Source organism: Macrobrachium rosenbergii, chromosome 6 (assembly GCF_040412425.1).
Source record: "Macrobrachium rosenbergii isolate ZJJX-2024 chromosome 6, ASM4041242v1, whole genome shotgun sequence".
NCBI classification, from domain to species: domain Eukaryota; kingdom Metazoa; phylum Arthropoda; class Malacostraca; order Decapoda; family Palaemonidae; genus Macrobrachium; species Macrobrachium rosenbergii.
This window is the reverse complement of record NC_089746.1, coordinates 2,005,001-2,023,829: the sequence shown is the minus strand read 5'-3', so window position 1 is coordinate 2,023,829 and position 18,829 is coordinate 2,005,001. Positions and strand designations below refer to the sequence as shown.

Below are 18,829 nucleotides of genomic sequence, written 5' to 3'. Positions count from 1 at the left end.
ATTGTCATCCAAAGGTCCTCGATTTACCCTCATCTCACCAGTTCAGGTGCTAGAAGCATCAACTTCAAGTGGTCTCTAACTAACTCTTCCACCTCTCCCTGCATCATAATGGCAGATAGAGAGCTCGGGTATTTCATCGAAGCTGCTTTGTATTTTAGGCAGGAGCCATGATTCGCTCATACAGATGATACCAATATTCCCACCCTTTACTAGAGACTCGAAATCGTCAAAATTAGGTAGGAGGGATTATATTTTTATATGTCCAATAGTAATTCGATCTTCTAGAGCAGTGGTTCTAGCATGGGGCGTACACTTTGGTTTTTAAGGGGGGCAATTCGAGAATGAATTATTAACAGTGATTTTTTTTTCTAGCAAGTCTGTGAGTATGAGTGTATGCAAGTTTAAAGGGTGCTCCGAATGCCGAATTTCGAGGAATCGATTTTTAGTTTCTTACAGTTTTGGACTGGTATATGTCTAAAGGAACAATTTCTAAAATATTATTGCTGAAGAAAATTTTTCAAGCGGGTTTTTTACATTTTTGTTCACCGCATTTGAGCAGCACTGACCGAAAAATTGTTGCAATCTTTCTGTATGACTTCTTAGGTGGAAGTGAGAAATATACTTTACTTTCCTACTAAAATACAAATTATCTACGATAAAAACTAGTTCTGTCACTCAAAAAATATAATATCGGAGTAAATTTGTATCTATATATCTCGATATCGCCCTGCGATACCGCCCTGTGAACGACATTGAGCGACAAATTGTTGTACAATGTCTGTATGACTTGCAATAATATGGATAGTAGAAAGTGAGAAATTTACTTCAGTATCCTACTAAAACTACCCATTTTCTAAGATAAGAGCTTGTTCTTTCTCTAAAAAAAAAAATCAAATAAAGTAAATATATTTCTATGTATCTCGATATTTTGAACTCGTCATGGTCGTATCACAGATGTACCATGCCAACTAGCATACATATAATATTTTATATTTCTTGACATATTTTAACCGTATTTTTGGAAATATGAAATTATATAAGCACATAACTATTTGATAGTTCAAACACAAAAAATACTCTAAAAATGCTTATACAGGTATTATCCTACTTACGATGGGGTTAGGTTCCAAAAAACCCATCGTTTGTTGGAAATAATGTATCTTGAATATAGCATAACCTACACGGGGGTATTCAGTACCATGTATACAAATATGGTAGCCTAGCCTACACTATAAGTATACTCTATACTTACACAGTATAGTAATGATTAATATCAGCTAATTCTGGAGGATCATGCAGAGTAACTTATGATAATTCAGTACAAAGAGAAATTGAATAACAAACAAGAATTTGAGTGGTAGAAGTCCCAAGTGGGAGGTTGGTCAAATCTCAGTTGCCAAAAAATTGCTGTTACTTGCGGCAATTTCTTCTGTTAGCCTCTCTCTCTCTCTCTTTCTCTCTCTCCATTGTCATTATTTCTTACATATCAACACTGGTAAAATAAATAAATTTCTAGCACTGGTACTGATTTCTCCCATACCCTTCAAAATCCATCTTTTAAGAGTGCAGAATTCTGAAATGTACAAAAATACATTATAGTAATCCACCACTTTCTGGATAGTTGAAGAAAAAAACAATACTGAATTACAAAAACTTTCACAGAAAGTGTTATTTTAAGTGGAACACACTAACACGTACCCACCACCGTATTAGGACTTTATGAAAATACCCTTACACAACTGTATTTTGTCTCCTCAAACTTCTGTGCTTAATAAATGCCCACAAACACTTGTAGACCTTAGTAATTAAGCCACTTCTATCAGTCCAAAACAGTGGGAAACGTATTCACACTTGTTGGTCAATGTAAAGGGAAGTTGGGTTCTTCTTAAAAAATTTTTTTATTCTTAAAGGAGAAATATATTCTATTTGATAGTGATTCATAGGCTAATTGCAAACAACTCTGATGCAACCTGTTCACTGTAGGAAATGACCAAATCGTAGATGTTCAGTTAAGTAGGTTCTTTTGTTTTTAGGGCCTGGACTTGGACATTTCCATGCAAAGTAGTACCTAGCCTGTGCTTCATTGCACTCTCGCCAATTTTGAAATATGCAAACTCTGTACAAGTATCTATGTAAATGTGTAAATGTGTAAATGTGGTGTCATCATTTGGATTTTACAAAGAAGGGTGAAATTCTAAAGTATAGAAAAAGTTTCAGTAAAATATAATTGAGAGTTAATTTGTTGATATCATACAACAATATCTCATAATATGCCTTGTACATATGTACTAGATTCCTATTCATACATATATAAGGATATCAATTAAGGTATGTGTATGTGTCTGTCTGATGTACACAGCACAATTGAGCATGGAATAATGGAAGAAATTCCCAGAAACAAGATGAAAAAGTACAACACAGACTCCTTTTATATGAAGGAACCAAAATATTCGTACTCTTCCACTTCCTGATTCAAAGGACTAAACTGAGTTTGCGTACTTCCTTTTCTTTCATCGGACTGCAGACTCTGGGTAAATCAGTTTTTTTTCTGTTTGTTCCTCAGTACCTTGTATAACCGTCCTTTCCAACTCTGCAGCAACAAAATAAAGGCAGTTGGAGCATAGTCTTATGTTGCTCCAAAGTAAATTCACTGCACCATAAAAGTATGCCCTAATCTAGACAGTAAGAATGACTTTGAATTGCATAAAAAAAAAATAGGTATACTGCTGAACCGCTTAAAGTTGTTAATTGCTGTAGTCAGAGGAAGTAATGTAACCAAAGATTCACTCTATAGAAACAAAGAAGGTTACAACATCAATGAAATTTCAAATCTTCCTACTGTTCTCAACCTATTGATGATTGATGGGAAAGTTTTTTAAGCATATCATTGCTGGACAGCTAATCAGCAAAAACAAATGGCACCTCAATCTGATTCTTGAACTCTAATGAAAGTAAATATTTGTAAACTGTCAGCCATTACAAAACCAAATGACATCGGCTACTCACCATCTTATCGGATCCACATATTTTTGGATTATTAATCATCATATGATAATTATGAGGATTGATAGGCAGTTGCTTCAAGCGTCCTCTGGTCTTCTGTTTTCTCCCGGCACCTCCCCTTCCCCCATCCCATCCTCCAGACCCGGGTCCTTTCAGAATTTCTTGGCCATTTTCAATAGTGCCAGAAAGGACGCCTATTCCCTCATTTTCGAGACCCCTTGATGACACATACAGCACAAGACCAACAGTTAGCAGGAGCAGATAGGCAACCATAGCAGGTAGTCTTGGTTTTCGGGGCATTTTGAACAGCAAGTGCCATCTACTGCAAAGAAAGAGAAAATGATACTTTTACCATTGGAAAACCTGTCCATATTAGAAAATTATAGGTTTATTTTGTAGGGTGTAAAAGTATAAATTATGAAATTACCATTTTCTTTTGTCTTGTACCCCCTCCCCCTCCAGCACCGAATACTGTTGCAGTTTCAAAATAAATAAAGGTGAAATTTTTCTTACATTCCAGAAGTACTGACATAGTATAAGTTAATTTTATACATAAGTTTAGTTTGCATAAATGTTTATTGATAAAGTGTTAGATACATTTTATCAAAATAGTAATTACGCTTAAAAGAACGTTAGTGCGAGCTTCTCAGAGGTTTTATATTATCTGTTTATTCAAGATATTTCTAGACTTTCTTAGCTGACCAGGATTACATAACGTCTATATCTAGTACTACAAATGAATACAGGAACCATCGAGAACTGGAGCAACTATATACAGTAGCTAAGGAGAAGAAAACAGCAGAGCAGAGAGCCAACAGACAAACAGACAGCAAGGCAGCCTGTCTCACGTCCCCTCTGTCATCTTACATATAAAGAATCCAGAGCTTCATTTCGAGGAATTTATTTTAGCGGCACCTTAGAGGGGACCTGTTCCAAGATGACGAAGTGTGTGATAAAACCGCTATCGACAACTTCCACGAGTAACTTTCGATTTAAAGTTAAGTCTTCATGTTAGAGCTGTGAACAAATATTTCTATTTCTATTTTTAAGTATCTTAATCACACCATAATATAAAGCCAAAAGCCACTTCCACCATAAGCTTTCCCTATCACATGTGATATAAACTGGTGACTTTACCAGGTGGCAGTGAATTACGTTTTTTTTTTTTTTTTTTGTTAGCTGATAAGGTGAGTAGCATAGAAATGACAGCAGAGACAGAGCTTCAAAAAGCTGTTGAACTGGCCTGTGAAATGGGACTGAAAGGACAGGAGGTGAGGGATATGGTGACTGAGCAACAAAATTTAGCCTCTGCAGAGTAACAGAAAGAGAAGCAACAAGATGAAATGGTGGGGATTTTATGAAGAAAAAAGCAAGAGAAGAAGCAAGACAGGAAGTGGAAAGGTAGTGGGAACATGAACTTCAAGTGATAAGGCTCAAAGCCGAGATAAGCCATAACAGAAGCCCAAAGGGACTGGGAAGCAGCAATAGCATCCTATATTCACTGCAAAATTTAAGTTGCTTAGTTATGATGAAAACCATGACCACATCGATACTTTCATTAAAAGATCTGAGAGATCCACACACAGCTATGGACAAGTGGACTGTTTGTATAAGTACACCATTAACAGGTGAGGGCCTGCAAGTTTCCTCTATTATGCCATCTAAGGAGGCCTTGTAGTATGATAGCTTAAAAGTAAGGATTGCTAAAGAGATAGGTGATAACCAAGGAAGGGTTTAGAAAGAAAGTCTGTGAGACTGGGACAGATCAGGGTGGGACTGCATATCAGTTTGTAACTAGGCTGCAGAGATATTTGAACAAATGGATTGAAATGGTTGAATGCAGAAAAAGAGTTTGATAATGTGGCACATTTTCTCATCAGGGAACATTTTATCAGCCTATGTTCAACCGAGATGGCACTATTACTTAGGGAAAGAGTACCATGAGACACTGGTGAGATGTTGAATTTGTGGAGTGGTACCTGGAGGCTTAAGGGATAAGTTTAGTGAAACGCCAGAAGCCAAGCATAAGCAAACTGATAGAAATGAAGGTGGGTGTCACAAACCAAGACATTTGGCCTAGAAATGAGTGTTTGTAAAGGGTAAAGAACAGCAGAAGTTAAAGCAAAAGGCAACCAGTGCTTTGGTAGTGGAAGAACTGAGGGAGGTGGAAGGTGACTGCTGTCATGCAGAATATAGGACAAAAGGTTAAGGAAGTTCTAGGTTCAACGCTGTTAATGACATACTTTACCATGTTTCCCAGGGCAAGGTGACTAGAGAAGAAAAGTGAATCCTCATGCCAAAGATTTAGTGCCCAAGTGATAAAGTTGTCCCATGTGTCCATTGTCGATGGTCACTTTGAGCTAAGAAGACTGTCAGCCATATTACTAGCAGTTTTCATTGGCTAGGAATGGTTGCAGACATCACCAGGATTTGCTGGTCTTGTGATACAAGCATGAAATTTGGCATAAGTGCTCATTTTAACTCCCTCTTTTGAAAAATCTGGGTGTCCATGCAAAGTTTTAATATGGCCGCCACTTTTCAAGATGGCTGCTAGTTGTTTCGATTTCTGACACTGAGTAAATCATTGCTGAAATAAATACATCAATCATTATTCAGATAATGTCTTCCCGGGTAGAAGAGTTAATTGAAGAGCTCCTACTACTATATTTACCATTGTGATAAAGTTGGCATACAAAATGGCCACCATTAAACATTTTGTTTGATAACTCTGCAACTAAGAAAGATAGAGACATGAAATTTTTATCTGTGCCTGCATTTATGAGGCCGGAGAATCTGTTTCTAGCATTTCTATTAGGCTATTATCAATATTACATCTTGGAAAGGGACCCCATAATGCTACTGAAAAGTATACAAACACAAGACTATAATGGAGTATGATAACAAAGTATCTTATCTATGTTCGAGCACTGTCTCAATGTCTTTTTTTTAAGCCTGAAATGAACGCAAGATTTTAAAGATGCATGGTGTCACCCTTTAGTGTGACAAAATTCTCATTCAGATGTATCTGAAGCATCATTTGCAACATTATAGTTACACCTCACATTATGATTACACCTCACATTTGCAGCTACACAAAGCTGTGCATGTACTGTAAGCCCAAGCCTGTAGCATTTGCACCTGCCACAGCAACGAGACTTGCAGCCACATTTTGTAAGCTGTTCACAACTCTTTGCAATGGGGAAGTTGGCTGTCCAGAAGACTTTCTAGTCTTTGCCAATCTTTTCCCAACCCCAGTCAGCTGGACTCTGTGCTTCTGGCTGGCTTAGAATTGCCTGACCCCATACACAACCTGCCTGATATGCTGAACATTTGGTGTGTTGAAGCAGAGCTGCTCTGGTTGGAGGGATGGCTTCATATGGTCTCTGCTTGCTGGCAAACAAGTCAAGCCTGGCCTCATCCACATTGTCAACAGTATCTTTGCTGCTTTAGCAATCACAAGTGTATCTGAGCAGTCAGATGCCTGAGATAGGACTCAAGCTATCAGATGCCCGAGATAGGGCTCAAGCTACATCTTTCTGCAAGGCAAGCAGCAAACTCCTTCCTTTCTTGTGTGCTTCTACTTCGGGGATTTTTGCTAACAATTTGTCCTTTAATCTTGTTGTATTTACAGTTGGTGAGGCAATGCCCAATTGTTTCAGGTGCTGCTGGTATAATTGGGATATGTCTGCAAGAGGAAATATGACAGGACCATCCAAACTCAATCTGGTTTCCATGATATAATTAACCAGCTCTGGTAGAACAAGTAGATATACATCTGGTTCTTCACTGTGACATTGTTCTTTCTCAAGATTTGTAAGATGGGACCTCTCCCTATTATAGAGGCCAGTGATACATACAAGATGGTATTTCAGTTCTTGTGCAATTGCATCACCTGCACCTAGTTTTACCAATAATTTACCATCATTAAGTGTGTGAGTGCTCTCATGTAGTCTCCTATTGAGAGTCATGGTCATTACTTGTCGAAGATCTGATACAGGTGCCACATTTTCACAAAAAATGCATTCTTCATTGTTACGACTCATTTGACGCTGTTTAACACGCTTTTCCTGTGGTTCACTGCCTTCAACTGTAGATCTTTGCTTTCTTGCATGATGAAGTTTTGTGTTATTAAACATAACCCTACAGCTCTTGTGGTATTTTGCCATGTTTTGTCGCAGTGTTGCCTCTGTGCCACTGCCTTCATCCAGCCTTGCTGGGTCAAAGCTAAGTGGCATTTCACCAATCTCCCAGAACAATGGCACATTGGTTGAAATCATTAAGTACCCATCATGTTCAGGATTATGATGTACAGAGGCCAAGGGTGAAGTTAGACCTTCATTTCTCTTGTCTTCCTGGCAAAGACAACATTTGCTCCAGTCAGTCTTCCTTTTGCCTGTGATTGAATTTACACTTGCCATTATGAGCTCTTGACTAAGACCAAGGGGCTAGCCTTTTACCACCTTAATCTGATATGCACATTGATGTATGGGATACAACTAGGTTTGGTAACCCTACACCTAGCCCAATCATTTCATCCAGTGCCATTTAAGTCCCGTGTGATCTGTACAACATCCAGGTAAGTACATGAACAATCCATGTAGAGCCCCATTTAGCCTTGGCTCAGCTCTCCTGCGCTGGCACCTCCTGTCAATGCAGGCGCAGCTGTCTGACTAGATCTACCAACTATATATATACTTTCTACCAGCTAATAGATATGGGACAATTAAACAGCATTTGGGACACTAAACTACTGAACTACACTAAAGCAAATACTAGGTACAGCATAAGTAAAGCAAGATTAGCTGACACTGAATCCCATGCTGGGTAACACAGCAGTGAAGTCACCAATGCACCCTGGTTGTGATCTGGCATTCACTCTTTTAAACTAAAACTAAAGATAAAACCACCACCTAAATTATATATAGACTTGCAAACTATTATATTGAACAGAAAGACATTTTTCCATGCCTACTGAATCCTGAGATGTGATTATTTAAGTTTTTTTTTTCCATGCCTACTGAATCCTGAGATGCAATTATTTAAGGTTTTTGGCTGCCATATTGGATGCTATCTATTTTTATGCATAAAAACATGACCAGAGGCACATGAGTCCCATGTCAAAAATTTGACTAGCTGCCATCTTGAAAAATGGCAGCCATTTTGGAATTTTGAGTGGACACCCAGTAATTTTCAAAAAGTGGCCTATGGGGATATGTACCAAATTTCATGCTTGTATCATTAAGTGAAGTATTTTAGTGAAAAAATAATATTATCTGTTGCACTATCCTGTGATGTTTGCCAGAAGACCACCAAAGAGCTGTAACAGCAAAATACTGTTGGGAAAGATGCAGCTGATGGAAGAGCCATTCAAGAGAGTGGCTGACTGGACCTATATCACCATTGTCAGAGAAGGGTAAAAGGTACATCCAGATACTATTAGACTCCACAACAAGGTACCAGAGGCAGTATCACTTTCTGAAACAGAAACTAAGTGGATAGCAGAGGAAATACTTAAAGTTTTGAGCAGGGTAGGATTCTCCAAGGACTCTCAGCAACTAACGTACCCAGTTTACTTCAAAGATGGTAAGGGAAGTAAGCTGTATGGTGAACACCAAGCAACTGATAATGACTTTATAACTTGAGGGACAATAAAATGTGTGAAAGAATCAATGGTATGCTGGTGAAGAACATGTGCCAAAAGAGGTCACAGGATTAGCACTGAAATCTAAAAACAACCCTGTTTACTTATTGAGAGGTACTGCAGTTGAGCACCAGATTTTCCCTGTTCAAACTGCAGTATGGAAGGCAGTGAGAGGACCAGAGCAAATTATCAATGAATTATGAACTGGAAATATCGAGGATGAAGTGAGAAACATCTACAAGTGCTTGTTGGAGTTGAGGCACTGCCAGGAAGAGTCGAGTTGAATAGCTAGAGAGAGCCTTCATGTGGCACAGGAACACCAGAAGCATCACTACTCTTGGCCAGAGACTGTCAGTTCAAGGTAAGACAGAAAGTGTTAGTGTTATTGCCAGCAGCGCTAACAAAGCTGATGCTGCAGAAGAGAACTGAAGGTTCTTCACATGAACATCCTTACTGGCTACCATGAGAGGGAACCCAGTGAAGCAACAGTAGCTATCATTCAAGAAAGATGCCTGAGTGCAACCATCATCAAGGAGGAAGTCAATGAGAACCAATTAATTCTGGACGAGAGCTGGTAGGAACTTCGACAACAGAAGGAAGAATAGATGTAATGAGATGTCAGCGTTTGCAGTGACTTAAGCAATCAGTAGAAGGAGCAGGTATTGCAATTGTTGGAGGAATGCCAAGACATCTTAACCAACAATCCAGGAAAGACTTTACAGGGAGAACATCTCAGCAAAGTGACAACGGAGCAACCAGTTAAAGCAACGATGTATCCTTTACCATAAAGGACAGTGAACTGATCCAGGAAGAAGTAGAGAAGGTGCTCCAGATGGTAGTTATCAAAAGGTCAGCTTCTGCAGTAATGATGTTGATGAAAGAGAATCAAACAGGTTCTGCCTGGACTACCGTCAACTGAATGTATAACCAAGTTCAATAATGAACTCATGGGATATCTCAAGTCTATGGTAGTAAAATATAGGAAAAACAGATTTTCACCAAGGTGGACTTAAGCAGATCCTGATGGAATACATAAGTATCAAAAGAGAAGACAGCGCTCGCAGTTTTAAGTGGATATTGCTAATTCCAGGGGATTTCGTTTGGACCGATGAACTTAAGGTGATGCAGAAGATTCTAGCTAGAGCCTAAAACTGACTCCCTCGTGGACAAGGTGTTAATTCACAGCGCCATGGGAAGAACACATTCAGGGACTAAAGGACCTATTCCAGAGAGTAAGGGAAGCAGGACTGACTATCCAACCATCTAAGTGTTACTATGGATGCAGCAAAGATTCAAGGTCAGCTGTAAAATTACTATAGGGATGAAGTGAACCTGATGAAGATCTAAGACAGACCACCACCAAGGACCAAGGTGCAAGTGTGATCATTCCCAGGTGTGACCAACTACACAAATCTTGCAGTGCTTTTGACTGACATAGTAAAGAAGGGATGACCAAACAAGGAGGAGTGAAGGAACCTCAACAAAAGGCATTTGATGGACTGAAGTAAGCTTGAAGAAATGCACTGATAATACAAATGCCAAACTGAAATAGGACTTTCATCGTGAGGGCAGCTGCATGGAACGAAAGACTAGAAGCATACTACTGCAAGAATCTGCAGGTGGCATACTTCAAATTGTGTATGCAAGTAGAAAACTTGAGAAGAATGAGCACAACTCATAATATATGCTGTTATGAGAGTCCATCTGTACCTGTTTAAGGTGGATTTCGTGATCTAACTAACCATAAGCCACTTGAATGGAATGAAAAGGAATATCTAGCAATAATATTTGCACTTATGAGAGTCCATCTGTACCTGTTTGGGTTGGATTTCGTGATACTAACCAACCACAAGCCACATTGAAAGGTTGAAAGTCCAAAGATCATGAAGTGGGCCATAACACTCCAGAGCTACAAGTTTTGAGTGGAGAGCATTCCAGGAAAGCTCAGCATTGGCCAGAGTACCTCGGACGGTTAAACTGAAAAAATTTATTAGATAAATTTGTTTTTAAATTGTGGTTTGTTGTCCAAGTATAATTTATAAAGATATAATTTTCTTTTGTGTAATTCCTACTATCACCATTTTCTAATACAGGTAAAGAATATAAAAACACTTAAATTTTCTCCTAAGTTTCAAAAGTAATAACAGTATTCACAGAGACCTTATGAACCAAGACTGTGTACTTCAATCACCACCACATTGGATTATGGACAGTGGCATCTCATACCGGATATGGGCCACCACCAATAATGTCAACAGAAATGTTAGTATGGTTGGTGCATAGTCTGCTGCCTTTGGCTGTGCAAATAGGAAGACCCATGGTAGTACCATTCATTTTTTCCACTTCCCGAAAAATAAATATAAACCAGTATTTTTTTTTTTTTTTTTTTTTTTTTGCAAAACTAAACTCCCAAGAATGTTTCAAATGACATTTTAATTCAGCTGGGGAATGGACCCTCTGATGATTTCTGACGGTCCGAACATTTTCAGAGATGACAAAAATGATTTGTGGTAACAGCAATGCCAGCCTGTAATAGCGGTGTAAGAGGACCAAGTTTCTCAGAACGATGCCTTCTCTAGTAAATATCCTTGATGACATGCCGGAGAATGGGAAGTGAAGTGAATACTGTGTTTAGTACTAGCCCCACGGCAAGAACACCAAAACATAAAGACTTGAGACATTTAGATATCAGAAAATTTTCAATAGATTTTAGTATGTTTATTTCATGAAGCATTAAGGAGACGCAAGAACATGGCAAAACAGCTCCAGTATGGAGAACTTGTATAAAAAACCTAAAAAATATAATACTTCAAGGTTTGTGTTGACAGAGACCGTGTTCAGTATTTATTAATTGACATTAAACAGTATAATAAGCATTACAGACTCAGCAGCTTTGAAGTTGCAAGTTTGTGGTTTTTTTTTTTATAGTATATGAAGTCGCCTTCTTGATCAAAGTAGAACTGGGTTATAAATTTAGGCCAAATGTCAAGCACTGGGACCTACGAGGTCAGTCAGCGCTGAGAGGAAAACAGAGTAACGGTTTTAAAGGTTCAACAGGAGGAAGACCTCGCAGTTGCACTATGAAACAATTGTTAAGAGAGGATGCAAAGTAATATGAAAGAAAGGTAATATGAATGGAGGTACAGTAAAAGGAAAGAAAGGGGTTGCAGCTAGAGGCCGAAGGGATGCTGCAAAGAACCTTAAGAAAGTAATGCCTACGGAACGCCGCATGGAGTGCACTGATGGTGGAGACCAGAGCAATGAGTGATTAATTGTAAATGAGAAGAATTGCTGTCGAAGGCCCCAGAGCATAGGTAAAATTATTTACCTTGAATGATTGCGTATTTACATATTTCCTGTCACATACAATGATGTTTTCCATGCACATAATAAGAACGGTTTTTTGAATATATGCTTATTTAGTGCGCATTGCCTGTTGGCATTTCCTGCTCATTGATGATATATACCTAAAACAACAGTTTTGTCATGAATAAGTAAATATTCATATATATCTGGCAATATGAAATAAATTTTATTGAAAGAAGAGCGTTCATTATATATTTAATGCTTATTGACTAGTGACAGTCACTGTCTATTGATAACTTAATATATTGTAAAACAAGTTTATATTTATCACTGTGGTTATCAAAAGTATTACAGGATGATTTCAGAATTACAATACCCAAAATAAGGACAACAATTAGTTCTGTGCTGAATCTCAAACTCTTATTCTGTGAATAAGTTAATGCATTTTCAGCATGTAAAATAAGCAAAAATCTGAACAATTTTGACATCAAACTGAAGAGATATGTTAAATAGAATAATTAAAAGCTGCATAGCCCATAAATTTCGTTTAATTAAGAATTTTACGGCACAGCAATATTTATATCATAGATCATGTTTATAATTCTTGTATTCAGTCCTATTTCATTGCAAGTGGGCACCAGTAAATATAAAGCCATCACTATACAGGTTTTTATGTAACACTTTAATCATATTTCACTTCAACTTGATAAGTAATTCATATGCTACGTAACTGAAATTTTTAAATGCTGTATTCTTCTCAGGAAACCGCATGTAAACACTAACTGTATCCTGCGTCTGCTATGAGGAACAAATGTCCATGATCCAAAATGGCGTACTTAATGTTTACATAGGTCAGGGGCCGGCAACCTCCGGCCCGTGGGCCACACCCAGCCTGCGAAGGATGTCACTCCGGCCGCCATATTAACACTTGGACACTAATTATCTAACAGTTGTTACCTAGTTGAAGGCGTTGAGCAATCCTTATAGTAAATTTGATATCATGGCCCTTCTCCGAGGCACTGCATAGCTGTCCGACCGGCACTCTCCAAAAGTTGTCGACCTCTGACATAGGAGGATTATGAAGTGTATAGCCTTGGTACTTAGGTCTCTGGTATAAGTTTATGTCACAAGTAAGGGCTACAGAAATGTTTAATAATAAAGTGCTCGTGAAATTTTATCAGGCACCTACTCTTAAAAGCCCACCAGCACAAGTTTCTCAGAGGTTTCACAAATCTGTTTATTCAAGATATTTCCAGACTGCCCAAGCTGACTAGGACTACATAATGTCTACTTCTGGTACCGCAAGCGTAGGCAGGAAACATCGAGAACTGGAGCAACAGTGGCTAAGAAGAAGAGCGCACCAGAGCATAGAGAGCAGACAGACAGCAAGGCAGCCAGTTGCACATCCTCTCCCGCCTTCCCACAGCTTCATTTAGAGAAGTTTACTTTAGCAGCAGCTAAAAGTGGAGCCATTCCATGATGAGGAGCAGTGTGATAGAACCTCTGTCGGCCATTTCCACATTCGATGATCTAAAGTGAAACCTTCATTTTCAGGTTGTGGATAGATCTTTGTTTTCATCTTTTAGCAAGTGTTTTGGTCACACCATATCGTAAAGCCAAAAACCACACTTCCACCACAGGCTTTCCTTATCACATAGTGTGACACAGAGAAATGTTCAAAATGAATGACAAGAAATGAAAAACTAACAATGGACCAATGATAATAATGGGTATGTCATGCAAGTCCATCTCCATACTGGCAACCTGAACTTCATTATAATGAATTTTATATGGTGGTGTATACCATGCGAGCTGTTTTTCCATTTGGCGTAGCAGTTCATCACCAAAATCATGAAGGATATCGGGCACTTATTGATAAGTAGAAGGAAGAAGTCAAAGGACTGAATATTAACGGTCAAGAGTGAGGGAACCGGTGATCTCAAAGGTGCAACTTCTGCAAAAGAAAGACGTCCCCCTTCTTTCCAAAATGGGGGGAATATACTCAACACTGCATTCATCTTTGTTGTCGACATTCAGCCTCAAAAGTTCCAGAGATGTGCACTTCGAAGCAGGAGGTGAGAAACAAAGAAAGGTTCTTGTTGGACAGCACATCATCAATAGGGATGGCATTGGAGGTAAACTATGTAATAAAATTTGTCAGTTCTATGCTTTAAACTGCCAGCTCATTCTCAGTGTTTCACATACAGAATAATGCCAACTTCAGAGAAAGGAAGAAGCAAAAGGAAGCAATTTATTGCCTAAAAATATTTTCTGAGGTCAAGGAAATTTTCAAATAGTCATAATCATTGTTATCAGTGTATTTTAAGTGTGCTTTTTTCATAAGAATAAGATTTCTCGAAGAAAGCACTCAAGCATGCCACAGAATTTGTAAAATTCAATGGCAAAGAAATCTACAGCAAACCTTACAGAGTTTTCGCACATTTTGCCAAGTGCCTTTTCTTCAGCTTAAGCTAGGTGAGATTTCAAGTGTTCAGATGAAAACTACACTAAGCGACAACTTACAATATGGGATAAATAAAAATGATGTAGCAATAACAGAGTTAGTGAAATGAACAGCATAAAAAAGCAGTTGCTATTGCTAACAAGTGAACGTTGTCGAACAATTAACATTGCTGCCATCAAGTAACTGAATGGAAATCTCAAATGATCGTAGAGGGAGTTTGTTCTCCTGATTATCAACGTTCATTTTTTTGCAATGCAATACAGTGGTGACTCTCTTGGCCATGATCTGTTGCTTCCACAACACTAGCCTGTGTATGGGCAACGCAGAAGGATCACACTTTCATGGATTATCAGAATCACAATTATCATCAAAGTCTAAACTCAAAAGTATAGTTAGCTATAGCACCATTTTTGAAGTCGATAAGGGAATCTCTTCCATCCAATAGCCACTTCACCGAAATGACATTTTTTTTTTTTACCATCTAATTTTACGAGTATGCATGGGTACTTCCTTTTTCATGGCGTTGTCGTCACCCTGCTTTGAGATAATGTTACTTTGGTAGACATGCCAAACGAAAAGGATTGTTGATGTCCCCTCACGTACACTTGGCCGTTTCCTTGAGGACGATCTACTGCCAGGGAGGTCTTGATTCTAAGTCAGATTTCACTTTTCCCACAAGGAAGTTTGGAACAGCACGCGTGACAAAAGCCGTTAGAACGATGAAGGCCGTGAAGGAGAACTTTCCAACGTTTTAACAGTTTTCAGCAAATTTCTCACGGCAAGTTTTGTAAGTTTCCTCTTAAAATCGATGTTCAACAAACTGGAAATTCTATCATTAAAATTCCTCCAAGAGATCTTAATGAAAAGAATAGAACATACCGCATTATATCACGAGTGTGATTTAACATAACAATTGTTTCCAAACTCAATACAAAACAAAACAAAAGCATGCAAAGATATATATATATATATATATATATATATATATATATATATATATATATATATATATATATATATATGTATATATAGAGATAGATAGATAGACAGATATACGCACATGCATGGCCTGAGATGGTGTAGCCTAAAATTGGTATTACCTAGCAATAACTAGTTGTTACTATGTTACTTGTAAAACGCGGGATGTCCAAAATATATAATGGTATAACCTTTTATGTGAATGATGAAAAGAACATTACTTTAACGACATGCTTATTCTGAAACGAAGTCATCCTCTCCTTTTCTATTTGTCTCATTAAATGAAACATTAGACCCATGTGGACAGAATATAATTATACGTGTCATCGTTCTTGATCGTTCTTTACGATAACGGGCTTTCTGTGGGGTGTCTGAGGGTCGATACCACAGTTCTGACTGCTCTCGAACAAAGGAGTTTTTAAAACGAGCTTCGGTTGACGTATTGAGCTAAAACTAATTATAAACTTAATCTTCTCTTCATTAGTTGTTTAACTCGGCCTCCTCTGCTCCAGCTACTTCTGCCTAGCTAATAATATATGAGTTGTCACGTACAACAAATGTGACCTGTGGTTCTGACAGGTTTTAAGTAGTTCTGATTAATTCTCTATTAAAAAATGCACCGCACACAAGCATTATATATATATATATATATATATATATATATATATATATATATATATATATATATATATATATATATAAGTGTATGTGTGTGTATAAGAAAATCACAAATATCTAAAAAAAAAATGCACTCACACTTTCTATCTGTGCTAGTGTGTATGTGTACGCATGCTGTACATTGGAAATTTTTTCATTTACTTTTAATTAGTTTATATATATTATATATAACTTCTTGTTTGTTTGATTATATATATATATATATATATATATATATATATATATATATATATATATATATATATATATATATATATATATATATATATATATATATATAAAGTATTCATATACATTATATAAATATTTATTCATTTATTTAAATTCATCAACATTGTTTAATATATAATAATGAGAATGTAATGAGGGTATTATTTTCCCTTATCATCCTTGAGACAGGTTTTGCTTCATTTAACTTATCCGTTGTTTGAATATATATATATATATATATATATATATATATATATACATACGTACAGACATATATATATATATATATATATATATATATATATATGTATATATATCAAACAAACAATAGTAGGTTAAATAAAGTTTGGAGAAATCCGAATGGAGTTGCGGTCACCTTGGAATGGAAACAGTAACCCTGTCATTGTTCTTGGTTAACAAGAAATTCTGAAAGTTAAAAAGTGTGGTGCTGTTATAAACTCTCGGTCGTGAACTTTCAATGCCTTGCTAATAGGATGTTGATATTTTTCATGTTTGAAATGAAAAGAAAAGTTGTCTATTTCGGGACATGCTTTAACCACTAAAACGGAACCCGTGATTAACACGGTGGATTAGAATGCCCAAAGATGATTTTTTTTTTTTTTAACTTGAAACCCTTCGGTTAATAATCGCTTCTAACCATGATTCATATTTTGGAATTTACGTCACTGCATTTTCACTGACTCTCAATTTATTTTGAGTTCACTTTTGATGTTCAACTCCAAATCTCAGCCTTCCTAACCTTGAGAGGCGATTTACAAAGCGCGTGGAAGCTCCTCAAGATCAACAAACTATGTGCAGATATCCATCTATCTATTTATCTATCTATATACCTATCTATTTATCTATCTATCTATCTATCTATCTGCCTATCTATGCGCTGCTGTGGATTTCTTTATCCCAGATCGTAGACTTGCCGAAACTTGTAAATATAAATACGTATGAAAACTAGAAAATGTGTATGAAAATGTCAATGGTTACGGATTATACTTAGGCGGATATTGTCCAAACTAAAGCTACTGAAGATTGCGGAACTAAAAAACCGGATAAAAAAAAGAAAACTTAAAAGACTGAACATGAAACACCACTGAGTCTTCTCCACTTCAGAGTCGTGGAGGTCCAACGTTGCCGAAACAGATCCAGATTATCAGAAGGGATATTTCTCGGAAGAACACATTGCCAGACCTATGAACGTGGCAACGGATATTCTACAAGGTACAATGAGAGTCCCCCTCCTCCCTCCCCCTCAAAAAAGCTATGACAACTTGAAATTTGTTATTGAATATTATCCACTACTTTATCAAAAGATTTCAAAAGATAAAGATATTCAGTATATAGCTTTTATTTACAGATATCTTAATCTGCCTGCTCTTAATTCACTGAGCACAATAAGATATTGTATGCCACTTGTGTGTACCAACCAGATGGCGTGAAACCGCACACGAATGTTATCAAATGAGAATTGTCGGTGCTGATATGGACGAAGATTTTTCTGTGAACAACGTTTATTGAGAGATCATTTACTATGAAAAGTGGTAATTTATCAGAACCAGTGAGATGACTGACAGCTCTTTCATACACCACATGGTATGGCACCACATACAAATATCTTTGAGTGGAGTCAGTTGCATGTAAAGAACATTGACCCACTGCAGTTTAGGCAGTCACCATCTGTCACCTGAAGTAAACCAACCTGATGTTTCAAAACATAATACAAAAAGATTTTATATAATTATTTACTAATCATAATAAAAGTTGGATGATGGTTTTCTCATTGAAAAGAGCAAAACTCAGTTACACATACCTAATCGAAGTTCTTGGACCATACACAAGCAATCTTAACTGTTCTGGGTGGGCTCCCAGCCTATTCATTTCTGAAAGCTGCCAACCAGCCTAGGATTATTATTATTATTATTATTATTATTATTATTATTATTATTATTATTATTATTATTAACGACACTTTTCTATGAGTTCGTCATGAAATTTGTCAGAGGGTGCCTAGGTTACAGTCACAAATATGGCAAAAGTCTTTAAAAATGTATACAAATATCTTTCTTAATATCATAATTTCAAACAAATTCCTAAAGCCATTTCACTTCTTATTAATTTCCAATTCTTTGCCATCTCGAGTCCTTAGGGCGCCTTAGCAAAATAGCATATTATGCGAAATGTCTAGAATGCAGTTTATCACTCAACTTAGAGAAGTTGAACAGACACTGTTTATGTACTTCAATGAAGTTAGAATCTGTGTTAAGCTTAAAACATGAAAGATTGAGCTGGAAAGTTCAGCAGGATGCATGTAATTGTAAAATGTGAAACGAGCCTCAAATTACTGAGGCCTATAGATTCTAGATTGCTGTTGTATTGTGGCAAAACATCCATGTCTCACCCCAATTTATCTACACCTGCATTCCCCGTAAATTGCATCTTACCTTTACAACACCTGCTTATTTGTCTGTTTACCGTTTTCCTCAAGCACGTGTCCACAAGATGCCATACACGCAATTTCCGAAACACCTGTTTCACGC

At 37.2% G+C, this 18,829-nt stretch overlaps 1 protein-coding gene across 8 annotated transcripts in view; it reads right to left on the bottom strand.

Annotated features, from left to right (window-relative positions):
* The window catches only part of LOC136839110 (beta-1,3-galactosyltransferase 1-like), a 132,328-nt gene that overhangs the window by 24,367 nt on the left and 89,132 nt on the right, over window positions 1-18,829 (bottom strand). For 5 of the 8 annotated variants that reach the window (XM_067104765.1, XM_067104759.1, XM_067104763.1 and 2 more), the window contains one exon: window positions 3,007-3,325. In XM_067104765.1, the coding sequence (XP_066960866.1) occupies window positions 3,007-3,303 (297 nt within the window). In that variant the 5' untranslated portion in view covers window positions 3,304-3,325. Of the gene's footprint in view, window positions 1-3,006; window positions 3,326-5,251; window positions 5,465-18,829 lie in introns of those variants that run through there. The other 3 variants (XM_067104760.1, XM_067104766.1, XM_067104758.1) reach the window with 2 other exon arrangements.